The sequence below is a fragment of the Lacerta agilis genome, chromosome 6, assembly GCF_009819535.1.
Source record: "Lacerta agilis isolate rLacAgi1 chromosome 6, rLacAgi1.pri, whole genome shotgun sequence".
NCBI lineage: Eukaryota > Metazoa > Chordata > Lepidosauria > Squamata > Lacertidae > Lacerta > Lacerta agilis.
This window is the reverse complement of record NC_046317.1, coordinates 62,905,518-62,922,722: the sequence shown is the minus strand read 5'-3', so window position 1 is coordinate 62,922,722 and position 17,205 is coordinate 62,905,518. Positions and strand designations below refer to the sequence as shown.

At 41.5% G+C, this 17,205-nt stretch overlaps 1 protein-coding gene across 3 annotated transcripts in view; it reads right to left on the bottom strand.

Moving 5' to 3' along the window:
- The window catches only part of IGFN1 (immunoglobulin like and fibronectin type III domain containing 1), a 28,214-nt gene extending 24,397 nt beyond the window's left edge, over window positions 1–3,817 (bottom strand). For all 3 annotated transcript variants that reach the window (XM_033153060.1, XM_033153058.1, XM_033153059.1), the window contains exons 1-4: window positions 3,748–3,817; window positions 3,028–3,150; window positions 1,911–2,050; window positions 794–893 (exon numbers count right to left, since the gene is read on the bottom strand). In XM_033153060.1, the coding sequence (XP_033008951.1) occupies window positions 794–893; window positions 1,911–2,050; window positions 3,028–3,150; window positions 3,748–3,766 (382 nt within the window). In that variant the 5' untranslated portion in view covers window positions 3,767–3,817. The remainder of the gene's footprint in view (window positions 1–793; window positions 894–1,910; window positions 2,051–3,027; window positions 3,151–3,747) is intronic.
- Window positions 3,818–17,205: the final 13,388 nt, after the last annotated feature.

Below are 17,205 nucleotides of genomic sequence, written 5' to 3'. Positions count from 1 at the left end.
TTTCTCATTTAAATATTCTATTAAAACATGACATTCAAAAAGTGGCGTAGCAAGGTGGGGGCGATGGGTGCTTTCCGTCTCTGGGCACCTCTCCCCCCCCCCCGCCGCCTCCGAAGCCTCCGCCAGCGCGCTCTGCTTGCAAATGCAGAGCACACTGGCGGTGGCTTCAGCGGCAGTGGGGGGGGGAAGAGGAAGAGTGGCAAGCAGGTTTGTGAAGCCGGTGGCGGGGGGGAGGCGCCCAGAGGTGCCCACAGTGTCACCCCCTTGCTTCGCGGCTTGCTCGCGGGGTTTGCCGGCAGTGTGGGGGGGATGACAAAAACAATTCTGCACTGGGTACCACCCGGGCTTGCTACACCTCTGCATTCAAATGCCTAATGACAATTACAGTCATAGAGAAAGCCCTTTGTTGGACTATAGATTTTAATGGGTATCTTTCATGAATAAGAATATCTGTAGTTGTGTTATACATATCATACTGGATACATATTTTATCCCCTGAATGGCAGCACTTCTCCAAGGTCTCAGGTCACTCACAACATTTGCTTCCTCATCCTTTAAAATAGAGATGCCAGAGGCCGTACCTGGGAACTTCTCCATGCAAAGTTATGTGCTCTACGTCTCTCCCATACTTAGTATTTGCATTAATAACTCCATCCTATGCATACATGCTCAGAAGTAAGTCTCATTGTACTCAGCGGTGCTTTCTCCCCTTGTAAATGTGTTTAGGATTGGTCCTCAGTGCCAAAGCATTATTGTTTAGGCTGACAGCAGCATGCTACCATGACCAACGTACCCTGTATAATCTTGAGACCAGCAGTGCAGGTGGCTTCCCCATACTCATTCACAGCAGTGCAGCGGTACAAGTCAGCATCATCCACAGTGATTTTGTTCACCTTTAAAGAGAAAAGAGAAATGGAAATCAGTGCAGAAAATTGATTATTGTTGTTTGCGCTCAGGTCCTGCTTGCCAGTTTCCCACAGGTGTCTGGTTGGGCAGTATGAGAACAGGATGCTGGACGAGGTGGGCTATTGGCCTGATCCAGCGGGCTCTTCTACTTCTGAGATGCTTCATTTTTGGGGGAGAAGATTCACCAGTCCTTGACATTTTACTGTGTTAAAGATTAAACAGTATATTCACAGGAAGCTGTGTATATACCATACATTAAAGCACACGGCTTCCCCCAAAGAATCATGGGAATTACAGTTTACCCATCACAGACCTAAAATTCCCAGCATGCTTAACCAACTGCAGTTCCCAGAATTCTTTGAGGGAAGCACATTTAAATCATAGAATCATAGAGTTGGAATGGGCCCAAAGGGTCAACTAGTCCAAACCCCTGCAATGCAGGAATCTCAACTAAAGCATCCATGAGAGATGGCCATCCAACCTCTGCTTAAAAACCTCCAAGGAAGGTGAGTCAACCACCTCTCATAGGGGTCCATTCCACTGTCAAACAGCTGTTACTGTCAGAAAGTTCTTCCTGATGTTTGGTTGGAATCTCCTTTCTTGCAACTCGAAGTCATTGGTTTGAGTCCTACCCTCCAGAACAGGAGAAAACAAGCTTGCTCCCTCTTTCATGTGACAGCCCTTAAGTTATTTGAAGATGGCTATCATATCTCCTCTCAGTCATCTCTTATCCAGCCTAAACATACCCAGCTTCCTCAACTGTTCCTCATAAGGCTTGGTTTCCATACTTGTGGTTCTTGGTCACCCTTCTCTGCACACGTTCCAGCTTGTCAACATCTTTCTTAAATTGTGGTGCCCAGAATTGGACACAGTATTCCAGGTGGGGTCTCACCAAGGCAGAATAGAGTGGGACTATTACTTCCCTTGACCTGGACACTGTATTTCTGTTGATGCAGTCTAAATGTATGGTGTGTACATAGCCATAGATAGTAGTTAATCCTCACCTGCAGGATAAACTCATTTGTGGCTGGACTGAATGATATCTGGTATTTCTGAGAATCTTCCACTGCCTCATTATTGCGTTTCCAGGACACCTCTGGTTTTGGTTCACCCTTGACCACAGCTCTGAAAATGGCATTTTTACCTTGGGGGGAAAAAGGAAAGGAAATGTTTCGGTAGGAAGCAGAAATCCACAATAAAAAGGGATGGTGTATAGGAATTCCCCTTTGAAATATTTGCCATGTGTTTTCTAGTTCCCTCCTAATAAGAAATAAAGCGTTCCAGCAGATGCCTTAGAAACATCAATAATAGTTGGTTATTAACTGTTTAGTTTGCTTGCATTGTACTTTCATTTGCATTTGTTCACATAAAAATCAATAAAAAGAAAATGGGAAAAGGAAAAGGAAAAAGAAGAAGCATAGCAGAAAGCATGGGGTGTGGGAAGAAAGAGCAAAAGCATCTCCTGCGTTCTTCACTAACTCTTGAAGGAAATTCCACAGTTCCACAAATTAGCTGTTCGAAGAGACACACAGTAAGGGAAAAACATATTAGGGGCAACAGAAATTTTGCGAATGCATGTTTAACAGGGTGTGTGCATGCGCTATTTTCCCACAGATTGGGAGGAAATATTAACCCACTGTTAATGGCCGTGATGGATAACAGGTTATTTAGCCCTTCATTTATTTATTAACCTTTTATTTTATTTCACAAAATTATAAACCACTTCATAACCTGAGGGCATCGTGTCAGTATGCAACAAGAAAAATATAAAAATTCTAAAAATTCTAAAACAATCTACAAATTTTAAAAATAAAGTATTTCCCTACAGATGTACAATTGCTATTTCATAAACAACTGGCTCACAGTTGTTTTTCAGTCATCAGTTCTGCCATTATAAGAGAACAAGGGAGGTGTTCATGGTGAGTTCTGGCACCTCTGTTTCTAGAAAAATAGCACTGGTCACACCTGAGAGAAAGCCTGCTTAAGCAAGAAAAATAAACGTTTGCTGAGTTTTCAGACTGAGCCATGAATAAATGGATTTCTAATATGAAATGATTAAAAATGGCAGTATTTGCTCAGGTATTCAAAATTGTAATCATCAGTTCTTAGGCAATGCCTCACCTTCCTGTAATGTTAAGGTAATTGGCTTCCGCTCAAAGTCAGGCGTGCTGCACCCTTTCGGAACGTCCTCCACAAACTGTGTGATAGTCACTCCAGGGACGGCCGATCTCTTCAGAGTTTTAACTGCAAAGTAATAAATATTGACCGGAGGTGGGGCAAGAGGACATTTATTAACTGAAACTTATCTAATAGCTCAAATCCCATTATGCTAATTATCACAAGGCAGCAAGCTTGAAAGATAATTAGACTGTAAATGTCTCTCCACCCAAAAATGTGTGTGTGTGTGTGTGTGTTTTTTTTGTTCTGACCCCTTTTTGAGAAAACATTTACTGAGCACCTGAGAGAAATAAAAATCTAGCCAACTTTAGGTGTTTCCAGATGCCCGTTTATTATGAGACTGCTGCTCCTCTTCCATGCAAGATGTTGCTGTTGATTGTTGTTGCACTGTTTACACAATATTGTTGGTTTCAACATGCCAACCCATCCTCTCCTCACCCTTTAATCCGGTTTTATTCTTTTGAGGAGAAATCCATTAGGGAGGGGGGGAATGCTGCCTGTGACCCATTTGCAAATTAAGTCCCACTTTGTATCTTCCATTCCAATGCCCAGAAGACATCCCTGAGAAGTAATCTTAGGTATAGTAAATTACAAACATTACTCCCATTTTAGAAAGACTGAGTAGTTGAGGCTCTGGCCTTCCATGTTGCTTGCCTCTCTCACCTCCCCTCCGACCTGCCATTCCTCTTCTGGCAGCAGCTGGAGCTCAGCAGGAGAACCTGACAAATTCCTCCTGCAGATAAATGGCAATCACTTATTAGTATACATGGCTGGGGGGACACACTAGCAATAACAATAACAACAACAATTTTATTATGTATATGATGTTGTTCTTGAAGTGTGTGCACCCAGGAGGGCTGCAGAATGCAGACCATTTGTATAATAAAAGGGCACTTGTGATAACATGGGTCTAGTGCAGGGGTAGGCAACCTAAGGCCCGTGGGCTGGATGTGGCCCAATCGCCTTCTCAATCTGGCCCGCGGACGGTCCGGGAATCAGCATGTTTTTACATGAGTAGAATGTGTCCTTTTATTTAAAATGCATCTCTGGGTTACTTGTGGGGCATAGGAATTCGTTCATTCCCCCCCCCCCCAATAAAATATAGTCCGGCCCACCACATGGTCTGAGGGACAGTGGACCGGCCCACGGCTGAAAAAGGTTGCTGACCCCTGGTCTAGTGCCTCAAAACCTCTACACCCCACACATGAGAATTTTACACACAAACAAATTCTCCTCTATGATAAATTTTAGATCCAATTTTGTTTCTCCTTAGAAGGAGAATAATTGCTGGGGCCATAGGAACCACAGGAGAAATGAGTACTGTGCTGTTTGAGACTAGTGGGCTGGTCTCAGAGAAACTCATATAGCTCCCAAATGGACAAATGAGGATCATTTTACTCCTTTGGATGAAGCACAATAAAATAAACCAGGAACAAAGGAATAGGCTCTTTGAATGTTTGGCTTTGGCTGTCTTGGACTGCCGGCTGTTCCAAGCAGATTTTTAACTGAAGAAATGCCTATAGCTGCTTGGAAATAAAAGCACTAGGTGGTGCTAGAGAGATGGTTCAGAATCAGAAAATGACGGAAAGTTGTTTGTTGTGCCAATACCATCTCAAAATGAGGGTGCATGGCAGATGTTTGCGTACCCTTCCTATGTTGTTCACATAGTCTGCCTTACAAATTAAGGACCACAGAAATAGATTTACAAATTTCTATCTGAGAAAAAAAAAAGAGAGAGATGCTGACATTTCAGAGGAAACCATCAAAATATTTATATTTCACCAATCTGCTGAGACATTCCAAAGCCATCATGCCACTTTTTCACAAAGTTTTTAGAAAGTAACATGCTCAATCAGAAATTGGGGGGCTTCTAAACAATAACTTGCATACCCTAAGAAAGAGAGCATCTTGCTGACTCTCTATGGAAAAGTGTACCCAAAATGCTGCTTATAGATGGACCATTCAGGTAGGAGTATGACTGCTTCTTAATTGCTAAGATAACTAGCAGCAAGCAGCAAAAATATCCTCTCTCCTAACAGTGTATCTGACTGCATTCCTCTTCATGCCAGGTGGCCCAGCCCTTATTGGACATTGAAGCCATAGGGTGTACTCTCAGAGTCTCTAAACCAGGGGTCCCCAAACTAAGGCCTGGGGGCTGGATGCGGCCCAATCACCTTCTCAATCCGTCCCATGGACGGTCCGGGAATGAGCATGTTTTTACATGAGTAGAATGTGTCCTTTTATTTAAAATGTATCTCTGGGTTATTTGTGGGGCCTGCCTGGTGTTTTTACATGAGTAGAATGTGTGCTTTTATTTAAAATGCATCTCTGGTTATTTGTGGGGCATAGGAATTCGTTCATTTAAAAAAAAAAAAAAAAGTCCGGCCCCCCACAAGGTCTGAGGGACAGTGGACCGGCCCCCTGCTGAAAACGTTTGCTGACCCCTGCTCTAAACCAAAATCCACTATACCCCCACAGGGTTCTTTAAATGTCATCTGTCATTGGATGGGCATTTTGCTTTGTTGTTGTTCAGTCGTTCAGTCGTGTCCGACTCTTCATGACCCCATGGACCAGAGCACGACAGGCACCCCTTGCTAGTTTGAAATAACTGCTTTGGTCTCACCATGGGTTTCAGAGAGCAGACCTTGGGGGGGGGGGAACCTTGACTCTCTAATGTCATGTCAATTGTAAACTTGAGACTCAGCTACATTGGCAAAGAAACAGCTCTTTGTATGCACTGTTTATGCATTATAACACTGTGGCACCAGATGGCGCTGTGGAGTTCTGTTTTTTGCCAACCCGATTTCTCATACATAGTTCACAACACATTTAACTGAAATGCTTCTTGGATGTGTCTAGATCCAGCCCAGATTTAATTCCCACTGAATTCAATGATAATGGAGTTAAGGGGGAAGAAATCAAATGCAAGTAACTGAAAGAACAAGTGTGCATTGTCCTTTTTCATGTTACCCTAATTGATTATTAGAAAGACACATTGCTGGAAATGCTTCATGTACCCCAACTGACCGGCGTCATAAAATCAGCAACTTGAAATGAAGCCCAGTTTTATTTTTAGTTAGAAGAACCATTTGTGCTATAAACACTCATGGCTTCCCCAAAGAATCTTGGAAAGTAAAGCTTGTTATAAGGGTATTTTGAGAGTTGTTCGGAGACCACATTCCCCCTGCAGAGCTAGGGTTCCCCAAGTTCACTGTGAAGAGGGATTGGTTGTTAAACCACTCTGGAAATTATTGCTCGGTGAAGGGAATAGAGCTCTCCTAACAACTCTGAGCATGCTTAACAAACTAGAATTCCCAGGATTCTTTGGGGGGAGCTATGACTGTTTGAAGTAGTGTGATACTGCTTTAAATGTATGGTGAGAATGGGCCTTAAGCCAGGGATGGGGAACCTGTGTCTCCTGCAGATGTGCTGGACTGCAATGCCCAACATCCCTGAGCATCGGAGCCCAACGACACTGGAGGGCCACAATCTCCCCATTCCTGAACTACTTTCTATGATTTCCATTTGGTCTAACACCCAGGAATATGTTCACAGGGTTATACATGCATTTTAGGCACATACGGCTATGCCTATTGAATAATATGATAAACAAAGATAGCTGCCTGTATACTTCTATAGTCCCATCTAAACTGGTCAGTGCCAACACCTGCCAAGATAACATGAACCAATTGGCCAAACAGAGCAGATGATATTCCTGCTATGTTCTATTCCTTGTCCTTATCTGTCCTTATCTCTCTATTAGCTGGTAGAACGACTTACTGAAAGATAGAATCCTGGACTTGATGATGACTATTTCAACAAGTCTGTCACAAGGTATTAGCCCAGAGAGTTAAATGGACTGTCCAATCTCAGAGGTTGTGGGTGCTAATAGTCGAGGAGTGGGGTGCCCTTCACGACCTTCGTGGTCTTGGTAACAATATGGAAAATTCACCAAATACATAAACGCTCGAGGTTGTTGCAAAAAAAATTGCGAATGAAATTACAAAGCTAAATCATTTGGTGTGAGTGTGCCAACAAGAAATAACAAGCAGTATTTTTTAAGGAAATGGGAATTACTCATTAGAGAGGGGAAATAATTTGTGGATTAGTAACAATTAGTAGGTTAAAAACTCCTCCCCCTCATTTTGCTTTTCAGGTGTGTGTGTAGCTGTGAATAGTTATTATTATTATTATTATTATTATTATTATTATTATTATTATTATTAAACTTTATCTAGAATCCACTGTTTTTAAGTGATCCATTTCGGTTGAATTCTGTTTTGTAGAAGGGCTTTTCATACAGGAGACACCTCTGCTAATGGATGAGGAGGAGAGATTATTTTTGTATAGGTGAGATTAAGATTCCACCCACCTCCCCACTATGCCTCACTTTGCACTTGTTTACACTAAATTGCATTTGGCATTTTACCACCCATTCACTCACTTAGGATAGGTCCTTTTAGAGCTCTTCGCAATCTCCTTTTCATTAGTATAATCAGTAAAATTGGTCACCTCGCTGCTCACTCCTAACTCTAGATCATTACTTTTCAATTTAAAAAAGCACAGTTCCTAATACCAATCTTTGGGAGATTCCACTTTCTACATCGCTCCATTTGGAGAACTTTCAATTTCTTCCTATTCTCTGTTTTCTGCTACTTAAACAAATCCTGGTCCACAAGAGGATTTTGTTGTACCCTCACCTGCCCAAGCCCACCACTTAGGAGCGAGAAGATACTTTAATTCAAATCACAAATCACAAAGGTTCTCTTTCTCACACACCCAGTTCCTATTTGCCACATAGGAAATACAGCTCTGGGCTTCCAATACCTCCTCGCCGCTAATATCTTGCTGTCACAATTTATTCCAAATATGAGGCGAGGTTTGGAAGAGCAAACCTTTATTACTATAGTAAAAGCTGAATATATCTAGCTCATGTATGATTTGTTATTAATAACAGTGTTTGGATACTTTGTATTTTATAACGTGTTGTAAAATAGTCACATATAAAATGTTACATTAATACAAAGTTACTAATATATATAAATCAATATCTATTCATTTTCCCTCTGACAAACTTTCCCTCTCAGCCTCTGGGTTCTCACCCAGAGTCTAAACAAACTCTCATCTACAAAAGTCTCATAACGAGAAGAGAAACAGCAGGCATAACCCTAGTCTCTCACTCTAGACTTGCTTTTTATCCTTCGCCCAGAGAGGATTTACTATTCAGCAACCCTTAAAACTTGTCATTTCCATGATCTGCTTGCATGAATGTGAGCTCTGCATGCAGATTTGAGCTGATCCCCACACAGATCCATAGCCATAATAGCATTAGAAAATATTGTGCCTCACAACTGTCACTAAGAACTATGAAGTGATGAGCATTAGTAACCCATGCTCACATGCAACACAGATCTGAGTTTTCATTGTGATCAGAAGAATCTTGGGTCCAGCTTTTCTGCTTCCTTTGGTTTACTGATTATCTGTGGTGACCTGAATCCACAAATCGATGCTGAATGGTCTAGCGAAGGACCAAATAACTACATTCGGTTCGGTTTGCTTTTCTCTTAAGTGTGAGCCGACCTAACTCGCACTTCCCGAAACAATATGCAAACCAAAATGAGGCTATCCTTTGAAATTTGCACTTCTCCAAATTTGGTGATTCAGTTCTTCAACCAAATAATGTGTGGGTGGGTGGGTGGGTGTATATTAGGGGAAAGTGTGAATAAAAATAGTAGAAATTAGTAAAACAAACAAACAAACAAAACCATGCAAAAATGCTTTCTATTATGGGAATTTGCTTTGCAAAAATGCTGTATCAGGCAAAATTGTATGCAAAAATAGGTATATTAGGAGAAATGTGTAGCGGCAAGACTCAGTCTAAAATCACATAAAAACAAAGAGAGCAGGGTAATCAAAACAGGTAATCTTTGGTTCTTGACTCAAGGAAAAGACTAATAGACACAAGACCTGATATCAGGATGGCTAATTACTGTCTATCATCAGTAATGAGCTCAGCCTCATACTTTTCGTTCTTACATTTTCCTGATTTGTATACATATTTGAGAATGCAGAGATGGAATAATTGTCTGGGACTATTAGCTCACCATACCTTCCAATTTGCACTACCAAATAACTCTAATATGTTAAACAACAAAATGTGTGTTTGGGGTGTGTGTGCATGGTGATAAAATCCAGATATAATGCTCTTTTTCTTTGCATCAGCCAGTAAGCCTTCCTCTGTGTCCAAAAACAATGGAGATTCTTATGGTACTAACAAATTTATTATGGCATAAACATTTGCAGAAGACCAGAGTCTGGTTACATCCCCTTGTTTATAAAAAGAGGTAGGATTGTGGAGAACAGCAATTAACAAGAAGCCTATTGGAAGAGTTGTTGAAGGGGAAATCTCTTGGTTTTCTGATCTTTCAGGACCAGACTGTTTAAATCAATAGTCAGTCCACCTGAATTAATGGAGCTCAGCTGGTCCATGTGAAAAGCTGTGTTCCAGATGCTAATCCTATGGCCATTTTGTATATACTGTATATACATTCAACAAATAAATATAAATTTAATAAATCAGATAACACTTTGGGGGGGACAATGAAATATACACTTCTGGCAATTTCCTTGGCCATAGGAACATAGGCAGCCTAACGCCAATGTTGTTTGGCTCTTTCTTTACAAAGCAGAACATTATATTGCATCTCAGTGACATACAAATATCCTATTGAAACCACAACTGGTTTACACAAGCAACAGAACTTGTGTACTCATAAGCAAGAGCCAAGTTATGCCTGATGCAGGAAATCTGACCACACTTCTCCCAGTGATTTCATTTATACTTTAAGCAGCTGTGGAGGAGAGGGCAGAGGGCTCTGATTTTTATCAGAGTAGTGGCGCTACAGGAGGATGGGTTAATTCTGTCACCTTTCCCCAGATTTAAGTCACACATGTGACACTAAACACTGTAAAACAGTAGTGAAACCCTTGACAGAAGTTCCTGGAAAGCAATTATTATTATTATTATCCCCAGCAAGCAGCATTGCTGCACTTAGTTCATGGGGCAATGGATTCAAACTACAAGAAAGAAGATTCCACCTAAACATTAGGAAGAACTTCCTGACAGTGAGAGCTGTTCGGCAGTGGAATTTGCTACCAAGGAGTGTGGTGGAGTCTCCTTCTTTGGAGGTCTTTAAGCAGAGGCTTGACAGCCATCTGTCAGGAATGCTTTGATGGTGTTTCCTGCTTGGCAGGGGGTTGGACTGGATGGCCCTTGTGGTCTCTTCCAACTCTATGATCCTATGATTCTATGCTGCCATAACATGTCATGCATGATGTGACAAGTCCCTTATCATGTCTTTTTGAATTTCCCATTCCCATAGTGTCACTGCTAGGTTTTTTATTATTATTCTTGCTTACTTTTCCTGTATCTTTGCCTCTGCAGAAGCCACACACACTCAGCCACTGAAAACGATGGGGTATATCACTCCTAGAATTATTTGATTGGGTTTTTTTTTATTAAAGGCATTTTTGTGCCATTTGATCCTTAGCATTTCTGAGTGGTGTACGTAAAATTGAGCCGAACAGAAAATACAATAATAAAAAGTTGCAATAAAACTGATTCCCCCCCCCCAAAAAAAACCACCTTCCCACTCTAAGAATACTATCATCGGGCAGCAAGGCTTAGCCCTGCCCATTTTCACGAAGTTGGGAGGGGGATATTGTAGCCCATGGCATTGGTAGCATTACTGTCATGAAAGTTGCAACCAGTCGGGAACGCTTAAATTTTTCTTTTCTTTTTGCAGTGATTCACATTAGGCACCAGAAAACAGGACCATCATCCCATTTCAGCCCTGGGACACAAAATGGAACCAGCATCTCCTACAGATGGTCTGATAAATTAAAACCATCTGAGAGGAAGCCAAACCCTCTGAGAGACTGACCTTCTTCCATTTCACTGCTTGTCCGTTTTGCTCCTCCCAACCAAGTGCCATTAACTCGTGCGCCACTGAAACCCGAAAAGCAATGGAATATCTGGATGGTGCTGTACACATTTAGCAGCGGTCATGGATTTCAGCGCGTTTCTTTCATGTGACCAAACACACTCTGCCAGAGTCAGTGTAAAAGGATCGGGGGAAACAACTGCCGCAAAGAGCGGTCCTATCGTCCTCCATCATCTCAGGATTAAATTTAACTGCGCTCTTGGTGAGGAGGTAAGCTTCTCTGCATCCTCCATTTTCTCTGACTCACAGACTTTGAGAGTAATAAACACAGTCCTTCACTGTGTGCTCAAAACATATGTGTGGCAAGTAATGGGTAGGAATCTTCCCAGGTTGTTCAAGTACCGCTGGCCTGAAGCAACACATTCACTCAGGCTACAGCTATTTCTTATACACCCACTAAATTGCTGCGGTTTGTAGAAGAGTTTCTCCTACATGTTCCAAAGGCCTCAGAAGTCCTCTCCACTGTAACACACAGAGCAGGGCTTTTAGTGTGGCTGCCCCTGTTCTGTGGAATAGCATTCCTGCCAAGATGCAACAGGCAACAACGATCTGCAACTTATGGAAACATCTGGAGTAATTTTTGTTCCAATAGGCTTTCCTAGCTGGATAAATATGTATTTACATTAAGCGTCTACTGCATTAGGGTTTTAGTCTTTTTTTTAAGACTAAAACTAATACTAAAACTTGCTGTTTTTTGTATTTTTAATGTTTTTAAATTATCTTACATGTAAATTGTCTTGGGATGGTTGTTTAGAAATGGAATATATTATATTATATTATATTATATTATATTATATTATGATGATGATACATCTCAAAGGGTTTTTGTCCCCTCTTAGTCTGAAGAATATAAAATCAGGGTCAAAGTCTCAACTTTTTTCAGTCAACTGGCTCATAGGCATGTGCTTTGGCTAAAGTGTCAGATATGACCAAACTCCATGCCCAGTAGAGCTCTAAGTGGGAAATGACAGCTTGGAACATTTCAGCATAAACTATTCAGAATGGAAAAAGGATCGTTAAAAACATTCACGAGGCCATCAGTGGGACTTAAAAGAGTTTCGAAACCATAACCAGCATTACAAAGTCTTCCGGCAAAATCTATACGTTACATTTTTACTGCAGCAATACATACATCATTTGAATGAGCACAGGATTTATATTAGACATTTTTAGGGGCAGATGGGCATTTTCCTGAGAGTATAATTCCACTTAAAATTGATTCCCATGACCACCCTCTGTTTCTCTTTGGGGGAGTGGGAGTGGCAGCTCACTATGATTTGCAATCATTAGTGCTGTGAACAAATGTAGTTATGTCTGGGGGCCAGCAAGACCCTCAGAATTCTATATATATTGACTATATATTCACCCTTGGCAGGTGAACTCAAAATTCTGCATGTATATGCCATTGGCTTGGATGTAACCACATTTGTCGCAACAGTTTCTGCACTGTGAGTTTTTCTGAGAATCAACCCTAAGGGATTGAGAAATACAAATGCTTCAATTTTAGTGAAGGTCTTTGGCTGTAGAGTTTGATGATTATTACTCAAGTTCCTTTTAAAACACAGAACTGTTGTCTCATGCATTGTTCCTTAAGATTCATGGTTGCCTGTGCATGGCACTGTGTGGATTTCAGATAGACCAACGGGTGCAGAACTTGTGGACCTCCAAAAGTTGCTGGATGATCAGTGGTCAGAGTTGCTACACAACAATAACTGAAGGCCTATAGATTAATTATTACTCCCCACTCTGAGACAGAAAACACCTAAAATAGATCTGTAGGTTGCATATCTTCCTATGAAACAGATTTATGTGATAGCCTACCAGCATCGTACCAGTTCATGTACAGTACTTTTAAGAGATGTCACTGAAAAGTGGACATTTGTCTTTGAAAAGTAGCATGAGTAGTGATTATCCAAGAAGGATCGTTACATACTGCCCTTTGAGTCACACTATGGCCATCATATGATTACAGCCATCCTGTCACACATTCCGATACATGCTTACTTGAAAGCGAGCCCCATTTTATTCAGCATGACCTACTCCCAAGCATGCATGCATAGGACTATAGCCATAGTCAATTAACTATACTAGTTTTTAACTGAGCAATTACATCTGATTCCTTACATCTACATAGGAATAAATATAATGGATCAAAAGTTTTTAGTTTATTAATATAAGCAATGGATTAACACAATGCTACAGCACTTGTTCATACTTTTAGTTCTGGAGTCGGCAAGAAGGACCGTAGATCAGTGGTAGAGCTTCTGCTTTGCATGAAGAAGGTCCCAGGTTCGGTCCTGGGTGTCTCCAGGAAAGCCTGGAAGAGGCCCCTGTCTGAAATCCAGGAGAATCACAGCCACTCAGTGTAAACAGCACTGAGCCAAATAGACCAACAGTCTGACTCAGTGTTAGGCAGCTTCCTATGTTCCCATGCTCCCTTTAATTTTTATACGGGGAGCTGTTTATATGAGGGCAGCTAGCATTTCTTCTGACATGGCATGTTTTCAGTTTTCTTATGGGACTCATTCTGTTAAGACAACCGTATGGTGCAGCCCTGTTGCACAGGTTTTACCACTGCTGAAATGTACATGTTAATCAATTCCTGGCAGCAACGGAAAGCCCTGACCCAATTTTTGGCCACATTTTGACTGAAATGAGAATACTTGGTAGGCCTCCCCACCCCCAGACACTCCAGTTTGATGGTAAAGGAAGCTACCAATTAATGTATAACTCTCTAAAGCATAAGCTTTTGAGATGAAATGTCCCCCATAGGTCTGACCCCAAACCCATTGGCCAAAATGGGCTGTGAATAACAAACCGGCATTCATTCTGTACATTGTTTGCACAAAGAGAACGAGTTCACAGACGGACGTCCTTGTCAAATGTAATAGCTTTAAATTAGGCCTTCATATTTAGATGGTCCACGTTGGGTCTTCTAAATAACAGTTTGAATGCATTTGACACTGACTGTTCGCAGGCTTTCAGAAGCGCTTCTAAAAAACAGGTGGCCAACTTGCAGCTTCTGTGTCAGACATGAGCTGCATATCTGAAGAGTTCTAAAACTGTAGCATGCCTCTTACACGGCGAGACCTTTCCTCTTGCAAGCAATGGCTGTCATTCTGATGTCTTTGCACACTTAAGTGGTATATGAATGTGCCTGTGTGCCAGTCAGCAGGAGGTAAGGATTAAAATCTAACCTCACAAATGTAGAATGCGTTGACATGCAGCCTCCAAGCTATAAATTAGCCCCTTCCTTCCCCCTGACGTACAGAATCTTTGCTATTCCCTCACTTAAAACTGATTTAAATGACTGTCCAGTGCTGTTTGTCAACTTGATGTCTGATTTAGATGAGGCATTGCTTGCTTTTAAATCTGACACTCACACGTCTTCCCTGACCGCCCTGCTCTTATAGCTTCCACTCTCCCGGCACTCCTGTTCTGGAGAAAACAACAGAGGCAGAAGTGCTGCTTGGCCCTGCTACCTAGGCAGGAAGTCAGAAGGCCCGCTAGATGCATTGTCCTATCTTCCTTTGCTAGAATGTGTCAAAATGCTTTTCTGTGCCTGAATATTAACATGCACAGAAAGTATGCTCTGCGCCGCCGCTCCATATAGCCTTATATGGTTGACGCGTCTCATCAGACGGTTTCTCGCTCCAGCTAAAATTAACAGCGGGCGTTCCAAAAGTTTCACGTGTGGTGCCGTCTGGCACATAAGGGGTTAATCAAATAATCGCAATGTTTTTTTAAAATGTAAATATAGCAGAAAATATTCAGGTTTGAAGATTAAGATTTTTCATATTCCCTGGAATCTGGCTGTAGTGGTGGTCTTATCAATACTATTGAGAAAGTTGTAAGCCTGCTCGGTTTTTATGTGCTTCAGTTCAATGGAATTTAAATGCACATAATTGCATGCAAGATTATCACCATGTTTGCAATATGGTTCATTTTCTTTCTTTTTTGGAGGAGAGAAATCTCCAATTTACAGCTTCTGGTCCTTAACTTGTTAGCCTTCTACACTTGAAATAATGGGTAGAAGTCAACTAAACGTTACTCACGAGTATGCCTGCCGGAATTAAAAGACCTAAGTTACTCGTGTTCCTTAATTTCAATGGGTCTACTCTGAGTAGGCCGAGTGTTGAATTTCACCCATATTTCAGAATTCCATATAAATAGAGAATAGCTCCTATAATTTATCTTGCATTTTGGGTTAGTGTTGGGTATGCTACGATGTCTGACCAAATGTTATTTCCAATTTAATTCAAGTAGCTGCATCAGCCAGTTTTATAGCCTCAGCTACGAAGAGCCAATATTTGATAAGGACAATTGCATATCAGAAGAATACAGCCAATTAGAATCCACGTCCTGGTTTGTACTTTCTCAGAGAAACTCCTCTTTAATCAGCAGTCCTGAGGGGGGAAGGGGGGAACCCCAGGTGAACCCATAGAGCTGCCCCAAATGCTTCTAATACATTAAAAATTATACCAAGAAACCAGCCAGAAGGGAGCTCCCTCATCCCTCTGTGCACACCTCTGTTACCCCATAACACTTCATAACCATGTGGTGGTTTCGGTAGCATTAAAGAGGCTATTTTGGAACTCATGCATTTCCCCTTTCTAGTCCTTTGAGAAGTATCACACTGGCTGCTTACCCAGCTGTCAAATGAAGAGTATCGGCTAAAAGATGCCTCTGTCATGCAATTACAATCTAACACGAGATGCTCCTGAGCTTCAGGAATTTGTGACTCACCTGTCCGTGAGGATACTCCCTGCCTTCTCTGCCCTTGTCACGGCTCCCTTTTTGCTGCTTCCCACAAGGGTCTACGTTGTCGTCAATACTCTTGTTGCAACTGAACAGCTAACTTAGAATTAGGTCATCGAGAGCCCTCTGCTCCTCTCCCTCAGTCCGTCTCGCTTTCCCCCTCTCGCTCTCTTAATCTCTCTCTTGCCCTCTCCCTTTCATAAGGTGAAAGCTTGTCAGAGAGCTGTTAGCCTGTAATAAATCCAAATGATTTTTTTTATTGGAAACTTATGGCATCTGCCTTGTAGCCACTATACTATTCCAGTACATGCCAGAGACGGCGCTGCACAAATTTGAGATTAACTCTAATTCTTTGGCATTTCATAAATCAATTCTGAAGTGTTAATTTTCTGCGGATCTGATTTCCTCTTCAAACTGAAACCTTCAAAGTTCCCCCCCTTCCTGGAAAAACCTTTAAATATTTCCATGAGGGGCACAACAATGTTTGTATACAGCGGCGAAACTTCCACATTTTCAGAAGTTGTGAGCACTCACAATTTTATCTGAACCAATAGCTAAGCACTTTCTGGGTTTTTTCTTTCTTTTTTAAAACCTTAATTGTGGTTATTAACCTTAGAAGATTAGTTAGAACAATTCATGTTCTTATTACATACATTAGAGGGGGGACTTTTAAAAGCCTATGGTTGAAATCCAGTGTTAGTCATTCTCAGAGTAGACCCACTGAAATCAAGAGAAAAGCAACTTCTTGTGATTTGTATAATTCTATACTTTGCCTCGATCCTTCTATGACAGTGTGGTGTAGTGGTTAGTGTGTCAGACGAGGACCTGGGAGACTAGGGTTCATATCCCCACTCAGACATGAAGTTCACTGGGTGACCTTGGGCCAGTCACTGCCTCTCAGCCTAACCCACCTCACAGGGTTGTTGTGAGGATTGAATGAGGATGGGGAGAGCCATACATGCCATCTTAAGTTCCTGGAAGGATAAGGTGGAATATAAATACAAAAAGCAGCAACATAGAACTCTCTTACGGCTTCCCCAGTCACTTGAATAAAGTGACTGGACTTGCATATGCAAAAGGCAACACTTGTCCCTCCACTGACATGAATGGAGCAGCCTGTATTCGCAGTACCGGTAGATCTCTCTGTATGTGCATCTCAACAATGAGGCACCAAAGTTCATTCTTAGTCTTTCAGATATCATCTGGCCTGGATCTTTAGGATAAGGATGTGATATAAACTGAAAATAAAATGTGTTTGCTTCAATATGTTTTCTATAAATGTTATAGTGAGTGTAAACAAAACAACAACAAAAAACCCCTGCTGATTGCTGACATTAACACACGAATGCTGACAATCCCT